The sequence below is a fragment of the Trichosurus vulpecula genome, chromosome 8, assembly GCF_011100635.1.
Source record: "Trichosurus vulpecula isolate mTriVul1 chromosome 8, mTriVul1.pri, whole genome shotgun sequence".
Classification (NCBI taxonomy): domain Eukaryota; kingdom Metazoa; phylum Chordata; class Mammalia; order Diprotodontia; family Phalangeridae; genus Trichosurus; species Trichosurus vulpecula.
The window spans coordinates 60,393,774-60,410,909 of record NC_050580.1 but is presented as its reverse complement, the minus strand read 5'-3'; the positions used below and the strand labels follow the sequence as shown (position 1 = coordinate 60,410,909).

Below are 17,136 nucleotides of genomic sequence, written 5' to 3'. Positions count from 1 at the left end.
GCTCTGACCGAAGGAATTCATCCTCTCAGAGTCATCCAGGAGATGAATCTCTATGAATTCATCCTGGTTGGTCTTCAGGTGACAGACATATAATTTGTGGCTAGGCCTCTGTCCTCAGAACCTTCCCATTTTGGTGAAGAACTTGGCAAAAGTTGTTAATATGTTTCCAGATAGATCTGTGATTTCATAACTGTGGAAGTTCCCTCCATATGAAGCAGATTTATGTTGCTGCATTCTATGGGACTCTTTTCTGTGTCTCGTAAGTGTGACATAGGGTCAGGGGCTACCCAACTTTCTTGAGACCTGCCTAGATTTTGCCCCAAATTGTGAGGTTATCAATGAATCACAGGATTGTAATTTTAGAGTTGGAAAAGACCTTAGAGCCCAACTAATCCAACGCCCAAGGTAACTGAATCTCGGGTGATGGGACCTGCCCAAAGTCTTACAGTTAGTAAATATCAGAAGCATGATTCCATCCCAGGCTTTCCAGGTTCTAAGTCCAGAACCCAATAGGTGCTCTATTAGTGTAGCCTTTGGCCATACAGGGTCACCTTGACATCACAGTGAATTGACAAAGTAAGGCTAAGGTGGAAGACTTGGTATTATATTTTAGAAAATTTTCCATTAAGACTATAGAGAATAAAAGTGTTTATTATACCTTTAATGGTTAGATTTCTATAATCTGGAAAATTCATTTGTCTGTGGTGACTGAAAAAGAGTAGTAAAATTGGAGTCAGCAGATTAAAATACTGGCTCTGCTGTTTTTAATCTGTGTAATGTTGGACAAGTCATTTAATCTCTCTGACTCTTGGTTTCTTTTTCTGTAAAATGATGTGTTGGACTCCTACCAGGTCTAAATCGATGATCCTATGATTTCATTTCTAAGGATAAATAAAATATTACCATAATGTCTTAAATTTCTGTGTTACTTTCTCTTCAAAGTATTTATATTTCATTTGATCTTCGTAAACCAGTGAGGTAGGTCACTTGTCGGTCAGTCATTTTTTAGTTGTATCTGACCCTTTGCAACCCCATTTGGGGTTTTCTTGGCAAAGATACTGGAGTGGTTTGCCTTTTCCTTTTCCAGCTCATTTTCCAGATGAGGAAACTGAGGCAAACAGGGTTAAGTGACTTGCCCAGGGTCACCCAGCTAGTAAGCATCTGAGGCCAGATTTGAACTCGGAAAGATGAGCCCTGACTCCAGGCCTGGCACTCTATCTGCTGTGCCACCTAGTTGCCCACTAGATAGGTCAGGCAGGGACTATTTTGCTAATTGGGGAAGCTAAGGCCCACCCAGAGAACTCAGTAGACATAGTGCAGTAGAGTGGCCAGATTTGGAGTCAGAAAGACCTGCTGATACTTGGTAGCTTTGAAGCTATGGATTGATTACTTAATCTTCTCCGTGACTCAGTTTACTCATTTGTAGATGGGTATAATAATAGCTCTGATACCTATCTGACATGCTTATATCGAGGTCCAAGTGAGATAATGTATGTAAAGAGACCTGAAAACCTTAAAATATTTTGCAGAGATCATCTCTTATGACATGATTTGCCCAAGGTGGTGCGATGAGTCATCATGTTTCCCTTTTGGGTTATGCCCCTCTTCTTCTTCTTTTAGGACATCGCTAGCCTCCTCAGCGTTTATCTCTGTTCTACTTCAAAGGTTGCTTACTGTTCCCCAATCCTTATATTCAGGGCCCTTTCTTAGAGCCCTCTGCTTGTGGTCCAGTTCTGTGTTTGGATTTCACTCCATGGTGCCTTTCAACAGAATGGCTTTCCTCACCCTTTACCAAGATGGCTGGTGACTTTGGAGAGAGATGGGGTGCTTCGGGATGAGCCCTCTGCTGCGAAATAGGAGACTTGGGTTCTAGTCTTTTTCCTATCTGATGCTGGGATGTAAATCTGATTGATTTACCTCAGCTCACCTGAAGACTGGAGCCAAGACCTGTTGATGATCCTCCTTCTAGCTTGAAGAGCTGTGGGGGTTTGACTTGGTTTCATGATTCTATGTTGATTTAGTGGTTTTGAAGCAACAAATAAAAATGTGTTTATTAAGTGCTTACTATGTGTCACCTACTGTGCTGGGGATAGATGAGACTAAATAGTCCCTATCTTGAAGCAGATTGCAAGGAAGTCAGCAAGTTTTTATTACGTGCCTATTCTGATGGAGGAGAAAGTAAGTACATATACACATACATCCAACATAAATTTAAAATGAATAAATATAAATATGTACAAAGTAGTTAAATACAAGGTAGTTTGGGAGGAAGAATAGTAGATTGGAGGAAATTAGGAAAAAGCTTTATGTAGAAGATTGTTCAGTCAATAAACACTTATTAAGTGCCTACTACTATGTGTCTAGAATTATATAAAGTACTAGGGATGCAAAGGGGCTTCTAGGTGGCATAGTGAATAGAGTACCAGGCCTGGAGTCAGAAATGCCTGAGTTCACATCCAGCCTCAGATACTTACTAGCTGTGTGACCCTGGGCAAGTCACTTAACCCTATTTGCCTCAGTAAAATGAGCTGGAGAAGGAAATGGCAAACCCTTCCAGTATCTTTGCCAAGAAAGTCCCAAAATAATAAAAGTCCCAGGAGTGAGGCTGAGGCTGGTAGGAAATAAGTTGGTTGGCCTGGGCATCCTCCCTAAAAAGAGGATCTGGGAGAAGCTCTCCACTGCCCACCCTCCACCCTTTCCAGTCAGAGGGAGGGAGGGGCCCTCAGGGCAGGGGGTACTAACAGAGGGGAATTAGGAATTTCAGGCTTGTGAGCTTGCAGAATGATGAGATTCTACTCGACTCTCTACAAGTCTGGAGGAGTTCAGCCAGGTAGGAAATGATGAGGTGGCTGCCCTAAGCTCTCTCCTTAAATGAAGGCTGGGTGAATCTTAAAGGAAGAGGATTCTGGTAAGGAGAGAGTGCATTCCAAGCATGTGGGACAGCCAGTGCAGAGACAAGAAGGTGGGCGAAGGAATGTAGCATGAGGAACCCAGAGAAATCTAGTTTGGCTAGATTGCAGAGAAAGGGAGGGGGAGAATAATGCCCATTAAGGCTAGGAAGATAGGTTGGGGAGGAGAGAGCACAGGAGGAGAGGCCAGGGAAGGGTGTTTTGTCCTGGGAAGTCCCAGAGATGGTGAGTGGAACAATGGTTCCACTCTCCACTCCCACTGCCAATTCTAGGCAGCTTCTTCCCCGATGGATGATTTGGGGCTGTAGAGTTGTTTACTCAGAGACCCCCTGCTAGTGGAGAAAGCCCTGACTTAGCATAGGGAATGAGATGAGCCAGTTTTTTTGGTCTCTTCTTTTCCTAAAAGCTTTGGGTCCTCTGTTGGGATGCACGGTTTCAATGGTCCTTGGTCTTCTCATCCTCAAAATGATGGAGTTAGATTCCATCAATAGCCCCCAATCTAGTTTTGGTAAGGAATGTACTTTCTGTCTCCCAGAGGTGAGATTTCATCTTTGTTACACCTGACCCTTTGGAACCAAGGCATCATTGAGACGGAGAAATGAGGGGAATCAGGATTGGTAGCTGGGATCAATTTCTGGCAGGGTATGAAAAAAGGAAGAGTATGAAGAAGGCTGAGCAGGGAGTGGGCGTCAGGAACCAAGACTTTCACCAGTTTCCTATATATTCACATGTTGAGCACCTCTTATGCCCCTGGAGTATGTTTCATTTGCATTCAGGAAGGTTGAAGGGATTTGGAGGAAGAATGAATTTCTGAATTCAGTAGCCTGGGTGAATGTAGGTGCTGGCAGTGACCTTGCTCTAGATAGGTAGATCAGCCTTCGGCTCCTGAGTTAAGAGTGGAAACTGAGCAGGGTGAGGTACCGTGGGGCTCTGGCAGCTGTGCAAGCTTCTGGCAAAATCTAGTTTGTCTGAGAAGGGCAGGCAAGTTACTGGAAGGAGGTTAGGTGATTTAGGAGAATAGAGCTGGAGCTTTGAGCTGGAGCATGCTGAAACAGACTGAATTGGTGAAAGAGCCAAAAGGTAAATGAACTTGCTTCACAGCCTTCAGTAGTAAATCACTCCTCTCTTTGGGCCACAGTTTCTTCATTTATAAAATGAGGGGGTTGGATTGGGTGATGGCCAAGGTTCTTTCTAGCTCCAGTGTGCTCTTTTGGGGAGGAGGGATAGATTGGGACACAGGAGACATGGATTTGAATGTCAGCTTGAATATTTTTGGAATCATGAACAGGTCACTGGACCATTTTCAAGGCTTCCATTTCTTCGTCTTTAAAATGGGAGTACTAGCACCAATACTAATAATACGATCCCATTTCATTGGGTTTTTGTGAGGAAAATGTTTTAAGGTTTAAAACAATGTATAAATATGACTTAAGATTCTTTCAGAGGGAATGGGACCCTTGAGTTACTCGCCCTGGTCCACTCCCTCTACGCTGTGTCATGTTGTCAAATGGGTTTGTTGTTGTAGTTGAGTCATTTTTTAGTCATGACCTGCTCTTTTTTGGGGAGGGGGAAGGAGGTGTCAGGAAAGGCTTCATCAAGAAAGAATCATGCATACAAAGCCAGAGGACCAGTGTTCAAATCTTGGCTTTTCCACTTCATACCTATATGACTGCATTTTGTTAAGTCCCTTCAGTTGTGTCTGACTCTCCATAACACCATTTGGGGTTTTCTTGGCAAAGACACTGGAGTGGTTTGCCATTTCCTTCTCCAGCTCATTTTACAGATGAGGAAACTGAGGCAAACAGGGTTAAGTGACTTGCCCAGAGTCACACAGCTAGCAAGTATCTGAGGCCAGATTTGAACTCAGGAAGGTTAGTCTGCCTGACTTCAGGCTTGGTGTTCTATGCCTTGTGTCACCTAGCTGCCTCTAGTATCTGCCTAGCCTGGTGCTAGTTGATATAAAACTGAGCTTCTTTCTGTTCCTCTCACATAATACCATCTTCTGTCTTTGTGTCTTTGTATTTCTTTTTCCTCCCTCTTTGCTGGAAGTTATTCCCTCCTCACCTTTGTCTGATAGAATCCCTCAAGACATAGCCCAAATACCATCTTGTATTGGAAGCTTTTCCTGATCCCTTTTAAGGCTTTTATTTACCTTGATTTAGTGACCTTGTATCTGCATCTACTTTGTGTTCAGGTCATCTACTCCAATTGAATGGAAACTCCTTTAGAGCTAGGACTGGCTTCATTTCTGTCTTTGTATCTATCCCCAGTGCCTGGCGCATAGTAGGTGCTTAATAAATATATGTTGATTGATGGTTGCACACAGTGATATGAGTGATGATCCCTGACCTCAGGAAGCTGTCAGTCATAGTTGGGGATAGAAAACTCAAGAAACTCAGGATTCAAGAAACAGGACTGTTGAGTGATTGAAAGAAAGGCTAGGTTAATTGTCAAACAGAGGAGTTTGTTTGTATTTGATGCTTGGTGTTTTTGAGAACCACTGTGATGATTCATTGAGAAAGGGAGAGAGGTGATCACTCAGATTTTGGCAGTGGAGGATGGATTTGAGATAAGAAAAATTTGAGGCAGGGAGACAATCATCCAAGAGAAAGGTGATGAGGGCCTTAAGGAGGGCGGAAGCTTTGTGAAGGGAGAGTAGAGAAAGGATGGGAGAAGCGTTTTTGTAGGTAGGACTGGCAAGATGTGAATGTGTGGGGTAAGGGTGGATTAGATGCTAAGTCCAAGGGTGATAACCTGGGTGTGACTGAAAGGATGATCTTTTCCCTTGAAAGACAGAAGTTTAGGAGAGTTATGGGATAGGAAATGAGTTTTGTTTTGGGTATGTTGAGTTTGAGATGCCTGTGGATCATCAGTTCAAAATGTTCGCTTTCTTAGGAGAGCATTCACTCAATAATTTGGTGAGAGTTAAGTCAGTCAGGAAGCATTTATTAACCCCCTGGGGTGTACAGCGTGTTTAGGAGGACTAGCACCTCTGGTGTGAAGACTGGCTGAGCCCTTTTCAGGTGTGCTCACCCACCTTTGGTGTCCACCTGATTCACTCAGCTCTTACCTATGGTTCCTCAGCCACCACACCCTGGTAAAACTTTCTCAGCAGGTAGGCTAAACCAGGTTGAGGGTAACCAACAGGCCTCAAGCGGATTGGTGAGTTAGGGGGCTGTCTACACCAGGCATGTGAAGACCTCCCCCAATAGGCAGCAGAATTGGCACATGAGAACAATTTGTTCCAGTGGCCTGAAGCTGTCGAGCATTTAGAGCTTGGTCAGACATAGAAGAAAACAAGGTCATGCACTGCATCCTGGGCCATCACCATTCATCCTGACTTTTGACCTGCCATTGGACTTTGATGACTCTGGAAGAGACTGGTGACTTTGTGAAGCTCTGTCTCACTTAAATCCAATTCACATGCAAGTCCAGACATCATCCCATGATGTCACTTGTCCTGTTCGAAAACAAAGGAGGAGCAACATTAAGCACCCACTATGTGCTAGGCCTCACGCTAAGCACTGAGAATACAAAGAAAGGAGAAAGTCCTTCTCTCAAGGAGTTCACAGTCTAATGGGGAGACAAGAAAACAACTCTGTACTAGATGTGTTTGTGTGTGTTAATATAGGTATATGTTGTTACGTTAAAAAATTATAACAGTTATATATTTATATATAACTATATATGTTGTATCGATTTATATATGATAAATTCAAGATTGTTTTATGTGAAATATAATAAAAATGATGTATAAAAAATAGGATGATTTGAAGAGTATTATGTGGGTTAGGTTCTATAGGCATCTGGGGGGATGAGTAGGTCTGGATGATCACTCGTCCGCAGGGCTGTAGAAGGGTAATTTGGTCACACAGGTTGGACTAGATGGATTCCAGTGTTTCTTCCAACTCTGGGAATCTGAGTCCTCTAGCACTTGAAGAAGGTGGGCCGGGGTCATGCTTTGCCAGTGACAAAAACACTGTTGGGTAATGGGAAGGGAGGGCAGTCTAGATTGGTGAACAGCATGGCAGAGTGGATTGAAAGCTGGATTTGGAGGCAAGAGGATGAGTTCAAATCCCTCCTGAGGCTGTGCGCCTCTGAACAAAATCCTCTCATCTCTCTCAGGCTCTGTTCTTTCTGAAAACTGGGATAACAAATAGCCACAGTAACTACCTCACAGAGTTGTTATGAAGCTTAAATGGGATAATGTACGTAAGAGTCTGCTGCTTTCAAGGACTCCATTAATGCTGCAGTTCTGACGGTGTCTGCTTTCTCTCCAGGCACGACTGGAAAAGCATCCTCTCCTCCACCCCCCAGCACAGACAGCAGGCAGGCGAATGAGAAAGTGGAGACCCTTTTGATTCAGTTGAGGCTGATCACCCGAGAGAGGGATGAGCTGAGGAAGCGCCTGGCCCTGTCATCTCCTGGTTCGACTTTCGACGACTGCAGGTCAAATCTCCTGCCTGCTTTGCTGTTCTGATATCATTCATTCATTTCCTTCATTCATCAAGCATCTATTAAATGTCTTCAGGGCACAGTGTTAGGTGCTAGAGACACAAAGATAAGCATGAAACTTTCTTTGTCCTCTAGAAACTTAAATTTTACCATACCAATAGGTTACTTATATGGAACTGGCTGCTGAGTAAACCACAGAGGCCTTTTTCTCTTAATTTAGTAGTAGGTCCTTGTACACAGCCTATATACAGCAAGTGGATCAGTCAGTCAATGAGTGAGCATTTGTTCATCCTTTTCCAGGTGCTGGTGATAAAAAGGAAGGCAAAAACAGTGCCTGTCCTCCAGGAGCTCACATTCTAATGAGGGAGATAGCAAGTAAATAGCTAGGTACATGTACATTAAATATCTTCTGGTCTATGACAGGACCGGGAATATGAAAATAGAAATAATTCTTTCCCTCAAGGAGTTCACATTGTAAAGGGAGAAGCAACATGTATGTCTTTGAGTGTATACAGGGCATATTAAAAAACTTTTATTGTAGTTTATTAAAACTATTAATACTTCTTCAGTAGCTTATGGTAATGTATTAAAGCTCAGAATCGCACTAAGACTTTTGGGACACCCTGTATACAGAATCAATGCAGAGTGGTTTTGGGAGGGAGAGCATTAGCAACTCGGTGGGTGGGGGGAATCAGGGGGTTGTCAGACCTGAGATATGTAGAAGAAATGACTCTTTGTCCTATCTTATAGGAGGTAGGATTCAGGGAGGGAGGGAGAGAGGGAACATGATCCTTAGCCTCTCTGAGATGCTGGCGGTTTTCTTGATAAGGGATCATTAGATCTAGAAACAGAAGGAATCTCAGATCATCTAGACCAACCTCCTCTTTTCGTAGATGGGGAAACTGAGTTCCAGAGAGGTGAAACCAAAGCCAAGAACTGAAATTCAGATTTAAATCCCAAGCCTATTGTCCTTTGCACTTCACTATACTTCCTAGAAGAAGAAGGGATGACTAATTAGGGAAAATTGACCACTTTGGGGTAACTCAAGCACTTTGTCTTCCGGGGTGTAGCTAGGTGGTTCAGTAGGTAAGACTGTTAGACTTGCTATGTTGCCCTAAACAAGTCACCTCATTTCTGTCTGCCTCAGTTTCCCTATCTGCGAAACAGCATTAATAATATCATCTACTTCGTAGGGCCGTTAGGAGGATCAGATGAGATAACATTTGTAAAACACTTTGGAAACCTTAAAGCACTATAAGTGTTGTGGTTATTGTCATCATCATCATCTTCATTCTTAAAATGACATGATACTCGGCCTCTCATCTCTGCTTAGTTTTCACACCTGTACGAGTCCTTCTGGGCTTCGTGGGCTGACGTTGGAGTATTTTTCCAAGGGTAGTGATCTAGTGATTTCTTAGCCTGGGAAGACTTCTCTTTGGGGAAGGGGAAACTTTCCTCTCTGATGGGAATGCAGTGGTCTGGGTAGCAGGTCTTCAATGAGGTCTTTGTTAAGTCCTGACTCTTTGCTCTGTGTCGTACTAGGTGTGGTGGGGGATACAAGAAAAGAGGAAAGCGCTGTTTTTACCCTCAGGGAACTTAGAGTCCAGTTAGGCAGAAGAGGCTGACACAAATGAAAACAATTAGAGGGTAATTTTTGTGGTTCAGTCATTTTTTCAGTCATGTCTGACTCTTTGTGACCGCATTTGGGGTTTTCTTGGCAAAGATGCTGAAGTGGTTTGCCATTTCCTTCTCCAGCTCATTTTACAGGTGAGGAAACTGAGGCAGACAGGGTTAAGTGGCTTGCCCAGGGTCACACAGCTAGTAAATGTCTGAGGTCAGATTTAAACTCAGGAAGATGAGTCTGCCTGACTCCAGACTGCTCTGTCCACTGCATCACCTAGTCGCCCTGTGGATAATACAGGACGCTAAATAATAAAGCATTCAATTGTTGGTTTCCGTTTGTTACAGGGAGAGATGAGAGTGGGCTAGAGTTGTTAGGGAGAGGAGGTCATGGAAAAGATTGGACCTAGAATTGTCTTGTTTCTCACCGCTGGCCCAAGGTGAGGCTGAGTACTCGTTGCTTTTTCTTGGTTGTGTTAATTTGGTTTATTTTTTTTTCCCTTTGGCAGACCATACCACAAGCTGAACCCTGACTATGAGAGGCTCAAGATTCAGTGCATGAGGGCTATGTCAGACCTGCAGTCCCTCCAGAACCAGCATACCAAGACCTTGAAAAGATGTGAGGAGGTTGCCAAAGAGGCTGATTTTTACCAGTAAGTGTTGTCCAGTTAGATCAGTACTCCATGTCCTCCTTACTGCCAAATCTTTTCTTTTCACCTTTTAAAATTAAAAAATTATTTTAAAATTAACATTTATTTTTTTCTCCTTCTCAGTCCCCTCAAAGAAACAAAAAAGAAAAATAAAAACATAACCCCTTTAACAAATGTGCGTAGTCAAGCACATTGACCATGCCCCAGATGTGCAGCTTATTCTTCACTTTGCTTGCATTATCTTTCTTTCCTGAGGTGGGTGACATGCTTCATTGTCTGTCCTCAGCGATCATGGTTGATCTCTACACTGGACAGCTCCTTGGGGTCTTTGAAAGTTGTCTTCTTTCTTTACAGTATTGTTCTTGTTTCAGTTATTCCCCTGACTTTGTTGACTTCATTATGCATTGCTTTATACAAATCTTTCCAGGTCTCTCAAACCATTCCATTCATCATTTCTTAGAGCACACAATATTCCATTACATTCATAAACCATAATTTGTTCAGCCATTGCCCAGTTGGTGACCACCCCTTAGTTTCCAGTTCTTGCTCCCATAAAAATAGCTGCTTTAAACATTTTTGTACTTATGGGTCCCTTTCGACTTCCTTTGATCTTTTTGAGGTATAGGTCTGCTGGTGGTATCCCTGGGTCAGAGGTCATGTGTGCTCACTGCCAAACCTTCACGTCTTTTCTTCGTGTACTTTTTTGGAGTGTTAGACTTGAAGTCGGAAGTCCAGGACTGGGTTGTGGTCTTGGCTTATCCACCAGCTATATCTTACTGGGCTTCAGTTTCTTTATCTCTCAAATGGGGATGCTGCCTACTTTCCTCCTAGGCTTGCTTTGAGGTTCAAAAAGAAATAATAGATGGAGATATACTTTAAGACAAGTTTGAATTATTTCATTGGCTTTCTAGTTCTTAAGCTGGAATGGACCACCTAGACCAACTCTCTTATTTGCCAAATGAGGAAACTGAGGCCCAAGACTTGCCCAAGACCACACAGTAGTAACAGGCAGAATAGGGATTTGAAGTCAGGTCCCGTGACACATGCTTAAATATTCCAAGGTCTCCACCATACTATAAGGGTATTTATCTAAGACCTTGGATGTTCCTCAGCCCATTGCTGCTCTCCCTTTTTGGAGAGAGGGAAATTAGGAGAATTCCCCTCGAGGATTTTGACCACATTCCCCTTTCCTCTTTGCACCCATCTGGTATCCTGGGATATCAGCCCAGGGCTTAGGCCTTAAAGGTTATAGTTTCAGTAAGTTGGGGCTTTTTGTCATCAAACTGTTACACTTTGTTTTCAGATAGTGTCCATAAGCAGGAAGGTCTGTTTTTTGTTTACTTCTCCTGCCTTGTGGATTTGGTGGGTTTTACGTGCCTAGCTCATTTCTATGTGCTTAGCTCAGTTCTGGCCACCTGGCCACCACTTTGGCCTGTCTCTTGGAAGCCTCCATGTTGGTTAGCCTTTCCTTGTTCCCATCTAGGCAGGGATTGCTGATGGGGGCCTTTTAGGGTGGTTCAAGGTGTCCTGTAGCTCAGTATGAGGGGTCTTTTCCAGCACTCTCCACAACCGCCTCCTGAGTGACCAGGCGCAGTTGAAGGAGGATGTGGACACGCTGAGGCGGGAGAATGGACAGCTGCTCCGAGAGCGGAACCACCTGCAGCAGTCATGCGAAGACATGAAACGACTTCGAGAGGAGGACCAGAAGGAGATCACTGATCTCCGGGCCCAGCAGCAGCAGGTAGTGGTGGTGAGGGTGGTGGAAGGTGTGGCAAGGAGGGTGGATGGAGGAAAGGTCAGGGAGGGCCTGGGGTTGGAGTAGTTGGAACACACTTCAGTGGGGCCCTCTGCCCTGCCTGCCCCACAGACTTAATCTGAGCATCAAATGAGAGCTGTCAGAATGCTTTGGCAAAGTTCAAAATGCACACTCTCTGTACAGTGGGATTATCACTAGGGTCATCTTTGTGGCTGTTGCTGGTTCTTCCTCAGTTCTCAGCAGCTGGGATCATAGTGACTTATACAAGTAGCAGATATGAAATCCTTGGGATCTGGGTTTGAAGCCTGGTCACATGATGTAGTAGAGGAGGCACGAGAATCCAGAGGCCTGGATATGTTCACCCTCTGGCTCTGTCCTAGGTTCCCTCTGTGATCTTCAGTGGAATGCTGTGGCTTCAGCTTCCTCTTGTAAAATGAGGGACTTGGTCCAAGCCACAGGTTGTTAATCTTTTTGTGTCCTAGACTCCTGTGGCTGTCTGGGGAAGCCTTCTCAGATTAATATTTTTAAAAGCATAAAGCAGTAAGGTTACAAAGGTAACCAGTCACATTGATGTAAATTATGTGTAAATTCACAGACTACCCTTCCCAAATGTGTGACAATTAAAAAGGTTTGAGAGATGTAGTTTCTGTGTAATTTAGTCATTTTATTAATAAGACCATCATATTATTAATAAAGGGATGGTAATTTGGCCATCTCTCTTAAGAGACCAAAGACCCTTGGAAGAGTAGGTTTTTAGTAAGAGACTGAGAGTGATGTCATGTCACCCTTGGACCTAGAGACTTATCTCTATACTCAGACCACCCCCAGTCTCGGGCAATCTATCCAAAGAATGTATGCCCCACCCAAGCCTGAGCAGAGCACCATGGCCACTCCACCAGGGTGGGGTCTTGTACAAGGCTAGTCCAATCTTATTATCAGCTTTGTCCTTCAAGACGCTTAACTTTTAAAAATCAGGACTTTTAGAAGAAGGGGAGAACTCTGGATCTTCCCAAATTATTGGTTATTAAATATCATTTCTCTCAAATTTATCCACAGATAGTTGTTAACTTGGCCCAGGTAAGAATCTAGGTGATCTGTAAGGCTCCTTCTGACTATATGAATTCTATGTCTGTGCAGGGAAGTTTCACCTCTCTCCACCTCTCTCCACCTTTCTTTGTTTATAAAAATGGAGCAAGCAGTACTGTTCAGATGGCACCATGATGTAGAGGAGACATCCTGTGTTGATGAAGGTGCTTTCAATGCTTGGAGTGCGACCTGCTTCATGGAGGAGCAGTGAGGCTAAGACTAGCAGCTCAGCGCTGCTTTTGATGCTTTTTCTCTCTTTTCAGACATTCTCCCGACCAACTTCCACACAATAGCACAGTGGGTTGGCCATAATGGTGCCAGTGGGCCCGGATTTAAGCCAACTCGATGTGGGAAAAATCTCAACTTATCAGAATACTTATTTATACACATCATAAAAACAAAATCCATTGCCTTTTTCTTCCTTTCTTTTCCTTCCTTCCTTCCGTCCGTCTGTCCGTCCGTCCTTTTCTGAGAATGGCCTTCTCTATTTTGCCTAGGCTGGAAGTGAAGTGGTCATTCATGGCCCAAACACATGACTGATCATCAGAGAAATTTTGGGCTGCCTCGCCCCTCCTTTGGCAGCCTGGTATCTCACCATCTTGTTGCCATGCAAGTGACCCACCAACCTCAGCCTCCCCTATGAGCTGGGATCGCTGCCATACTTGGCTGCCTATTTTCTTTTTTCTTTTTTTTTGCAGGGGGGAAGGCAGGGCAATTGGGGTTAAGTGACTTGCCCAAGGTCACACAGCTAGTAAGTGTGTCAAGTGTCTGAGGCCACATTTGAACTCAAGTCCTCCTGACTTAAGGGCTGGTGCTCTACTCACTTCGCCATCTAGCTGCCCCACTATTTTCTTTAAATAAGGGCCCCTGTTTCTGTATTTAAAATCAGATCTGACCCACACACACACACACACACACACACACAAAGTTGCATGTGGCAGAATCCCAGAACCTCAGCATGGGATGAGATCTCAAGAAGCTGTCCAGTCTAACCCTGTTCCTGACTAGGAATCTCCTCTATGAGGTACGAGAGACCAGACAAGTGGTTATCTAACCTTTGCTTGTAGACCCCATGGGGGGGCAGGGTGCCTGGACCTCCTGACAGTCCATTCTTTTGGATTTCTTCATGGGAAGAAGGGGACCTCATCTGATTTAGCCCATAACTGACTCAGAATTCATTCTACAACAGTCATTCAGACCTCATCTTTTGTGCAGCCTTCATTATGCTGGTTTTGTTCCCATTTTATAGTTGAAGTAACTGAGGTGTGCACCCACAGTGTAAGTAATCTGCTCACAGTCACCCAGTGGGCCAGCGTGAGGCCAAATTAGACCTCTGGACCTTGGAGTTTCTAAGGTTATTAGTGGCGATGTACACTCACAAGGAGGTGTCTGCCTAAAAGAAATCAAACAAGCCCCCTTTTTAAAAAAAAAAATTTTTTATTTTTACAACACTCAGTTCCACAAGTTTTTGAGTTCTAAATTTTCTCCCCCTTCCTCTCCTCTCCTTCCCCCTTCCCTCTAGGCTGGCATGTAATCCAGTATAGGTTTACATATACCTTTGCATTAAACTTATCTACATAATAGTGAAGTTGTAAAGAATTATAACCAATGGAATGAATCATTAGAAAGAAGAGTTGAAACAAAAAAAGAGAGCAAAAAGAGAGCCTCTGTCTGCATTCAGACTCTGTAATTCTTTCTCTGGATGTGCATAGCTTTCTCTATCATGAGTCTTTGGAGCTGTCTTTGAACTTTGCATTGATGAGAAGAGCCAAGTCTATCAAAGTTAGTCCTGACAGATACTGTGTGTCTGTAATCGTGTATAATGATCTCCTGGTTCTACTCCCCTCCCTCAACATCAGTTCGTATAAGTCATTCCAGGTTATGATGAAGTCCGTCTGCTCCTCATTTCTTATAAATAGTATTCCATTACCTTCGTATAGCACAACTTGTTCAGCCATTCCCCAGTTGATGGGCATCCCCTTCATTTCCAGTTCTTTGCCACCACAAAAAGAGCTGCTATAAATCTTTTTGTACGTACTGGTCCATTTCAAATGAACCGCTTAACTGTTCTCCAGGAACTTTTTTCCGAGGCGTCATGGCGGCATAACTCAAATGTGCTGCTTCTAGGTTTGGCTTTACATTCTCCGGTCTTTGGAGGAGGAGAAAGAATGAGGAAGGTAGGAAGAGCTGGAGGGAGACAAGAATGACGCAATGTAAGTGTGGTACAGTATAGGGAAAAAAGTGGATAACACATTAGCAACCTGGGTTCTAGTTTTGGTTGTATGATCGATTTGTTGATTGGGGTCATAGTGTTCCCCATTTGTGATAGAGAGTTGTAGATTTAGAGCCGGAGGGAACCTCTCATTTTGCAAATAAAGTTTGTAGAGAAGTTGAATGGCTTGCCTGTGGTCATACAGGGTCAGCTGGGTGGCTTAGCGGATAGAGCACTGGGCCTGGAGTCAGGAAGACCTGAGTTCAAATCAGACACCCACCAGCTGTGTGACTTTGGATAAGTCACTTCACCCTGTTTGCCTCAGTTTCCTCATCGGTAAAATGAGCTGGAGAAGAAATGGCAAACCACCCTAGTATCTCTGCCACGAAAACCCCAAATGGGGTCACAAAGCGTCAGACACGACTGAAATGACTGAACAAAATATGGTCATATTAAGTTGAGGAGCCCAAATTTGAACACGGGTCCTCTGACTCTGAACGCTTGACTCTTCATTATTATGAAACCTTTCCTGAAGCACCCCTACACCCCCTTAGTTCTAGCGCCTTCCCTCTGTTGGTTATCTCCGGTGTATTCTATCTGTAGCTTGTTTGTACATTGTTGTCGGTGTGTTGTTTTCCCCCCTTAGATTGTAAGTTCCTTGAGGGCAGGCATTGTCTTTTGCCTTTTTTTTGTTTGTTTCCTCAGTGCTTAGCATAGTCATAGGCACTTAAATGTTTACTAACTGATGGATTGAATTTTAGAAATGAGCAAACTGAGGCTCAGAGAAATTTGGTGCCCATGGGCATGCGACTCAGAATGGTCCTAGGCATGATTTTAACTCAGGTCCTTGTGACGCTAAGCCCAGCCAGCAGTCCATCCTGCTGCCTCTTCAGATGGAACTATTTATGGGAGAACATGGAGAATTGCAGAGGATAGGACGACCCACATCAGTGAGACTCCAGATCTCCCGCAGTCGGTCAACAAACATTTATTTAGCACTTACTGTATATGCCAGGCAGTATGCCCGGTGCTTTGGATACAAAGGCAGCTCACAACTGAGTTGGGTCTTCTTTTCCACACCCCAGCCTCCTTTCATGGGAATATTGTCAGTGTTTGCTTTACAGGGTTGTCATGAGGAGATCATAGGATCCCAAGCTGGGAGGGGATACTCAGAGACCATGTGGACCAACCACTTCATTTTTATTGTTGTTGTTAAGATGTTTTTCAGTCGTTTCTGACTCTCTGTGACCCCATTTGGGGTTTTCTTGGTGAAGATACTGTAGTGGTTTGCCATTTCCTTCTCCAGCTCCTTTTGCAGATGAGAAAACGGGCCAATGAGGTTAAGCGATTTGTCCACGACTAGTAAGTGTCTGGGGCTGGATTTGAATTCATGAAGTTGAGTCTTCCTGATTCCAGGCCCAGTGCTCTACAACCTATGGGCACTACCCAGCTGCCCCCCACTTCATTTTACAGATGAGGTGGTAGAAGCCCAGGGAAGTTAGGGGATATGCCGTATATCTATTACATAGTAATAGGCAAAGGTGTGATTTCAGTCCAGGTTGTTGTTTGTCCTTGTCTTTGGACTCTGGAGCCTATGATCTCTTCACTGAACCAATCTGCCTCCTTAGATTTAATGAAGGAATATGGGAGAACTCTTCAGAATGTGTAGCCCTCTGAGGGACTGATGAGTGGGCTTTGTGTAGGCCTTGGTGGACCATCTTGTGGGTGCAGGATCTTTGCCCAGACTGACAATGAACTAATAAAACCCTTGACTTCTGGGACAATCTTATTATCCCTCTTCAATATTTCCTGAAGTCTCTAGGTCAGGATCTTCAGCCCCAAACTTAGCAATGAGTGATTAAATGTTGATGACCCCTTTTGATTGATTTAGAACTGAAAGGGACCTTTGAGATCATCTAATCCACTGTTCTCATTTTATAGATAAAGACACCGAGGCCGAGAAAGGAGAAGGGATTCCTCTCCTTCAGCCCTTCCCTCAAGCCTGTTTGTGGTGCCTAACTATTTCTCATTCTTTTTCCCACAGCCTGCTGTACTCATTCCCCCCAACCCTGCCCACTTTGACTTTCTTGGCCATTTTCCAAGTAATCCTTTCCTTATTCTGCTCTGAGCCTGCAACATGACTTTTTCTTCCTTTAAATTACCCTTCGCCCCTTCCCCCTCTTCAAATGAGGTAGATTCTCTGAAGCTTTGACAGCCATGAAATCATATTCATATTAAATCTACTTTTAAAAACTGCCTTTCCCAAGGTATATCTTGGTAGCCTCTCCTTGGAGACTGATGCAGCTTTTTTGGGGGGGAGGAGAAGGTTGTTGTGGGTAAATCCAGGCTGTTTTACAAGCAAAAAGTATGCTCTGACCTCGGTTACTGCCTTTATCTCTCCAGCTCCCTTCGCAGAAAGCCGAGGACTCTTCTACTGTGACCCTCCCT

At 43.9% G+C, this 17,136-nt stretch overlaps 1 protein-coding gene across 2 annotated transcripts in view; it reads left to right on the top strand.

The window, feature by feature from the left end:
• The window catches only part of DLG5 (discs large MAGUK scaffold protein 5), a 148,665-nt gene that overhangs the window by 68,932 nt on the left and 62,597 nt on the right, over nt 1–17,136 (top strand). For both annotated transcript variants that reach the window (XM_036735412.1, XM_036735411.1), the window contains exons 3-5: nt 7,190–7,358; nt 9,494–9,637; nt 11,192–11,375. In XM_036735412.1, the coding sequence (XP_036591307.1) occupies nt 7,190–7,358; nt 9,494–9,637; nt 11,192–11,375 (497 nt within the window). The remainder of the gene's footprint in view (nt 1–7,189; nt 7,359–9,493; nt 9,638–11,191; nt 11,376–17,136) is intronic.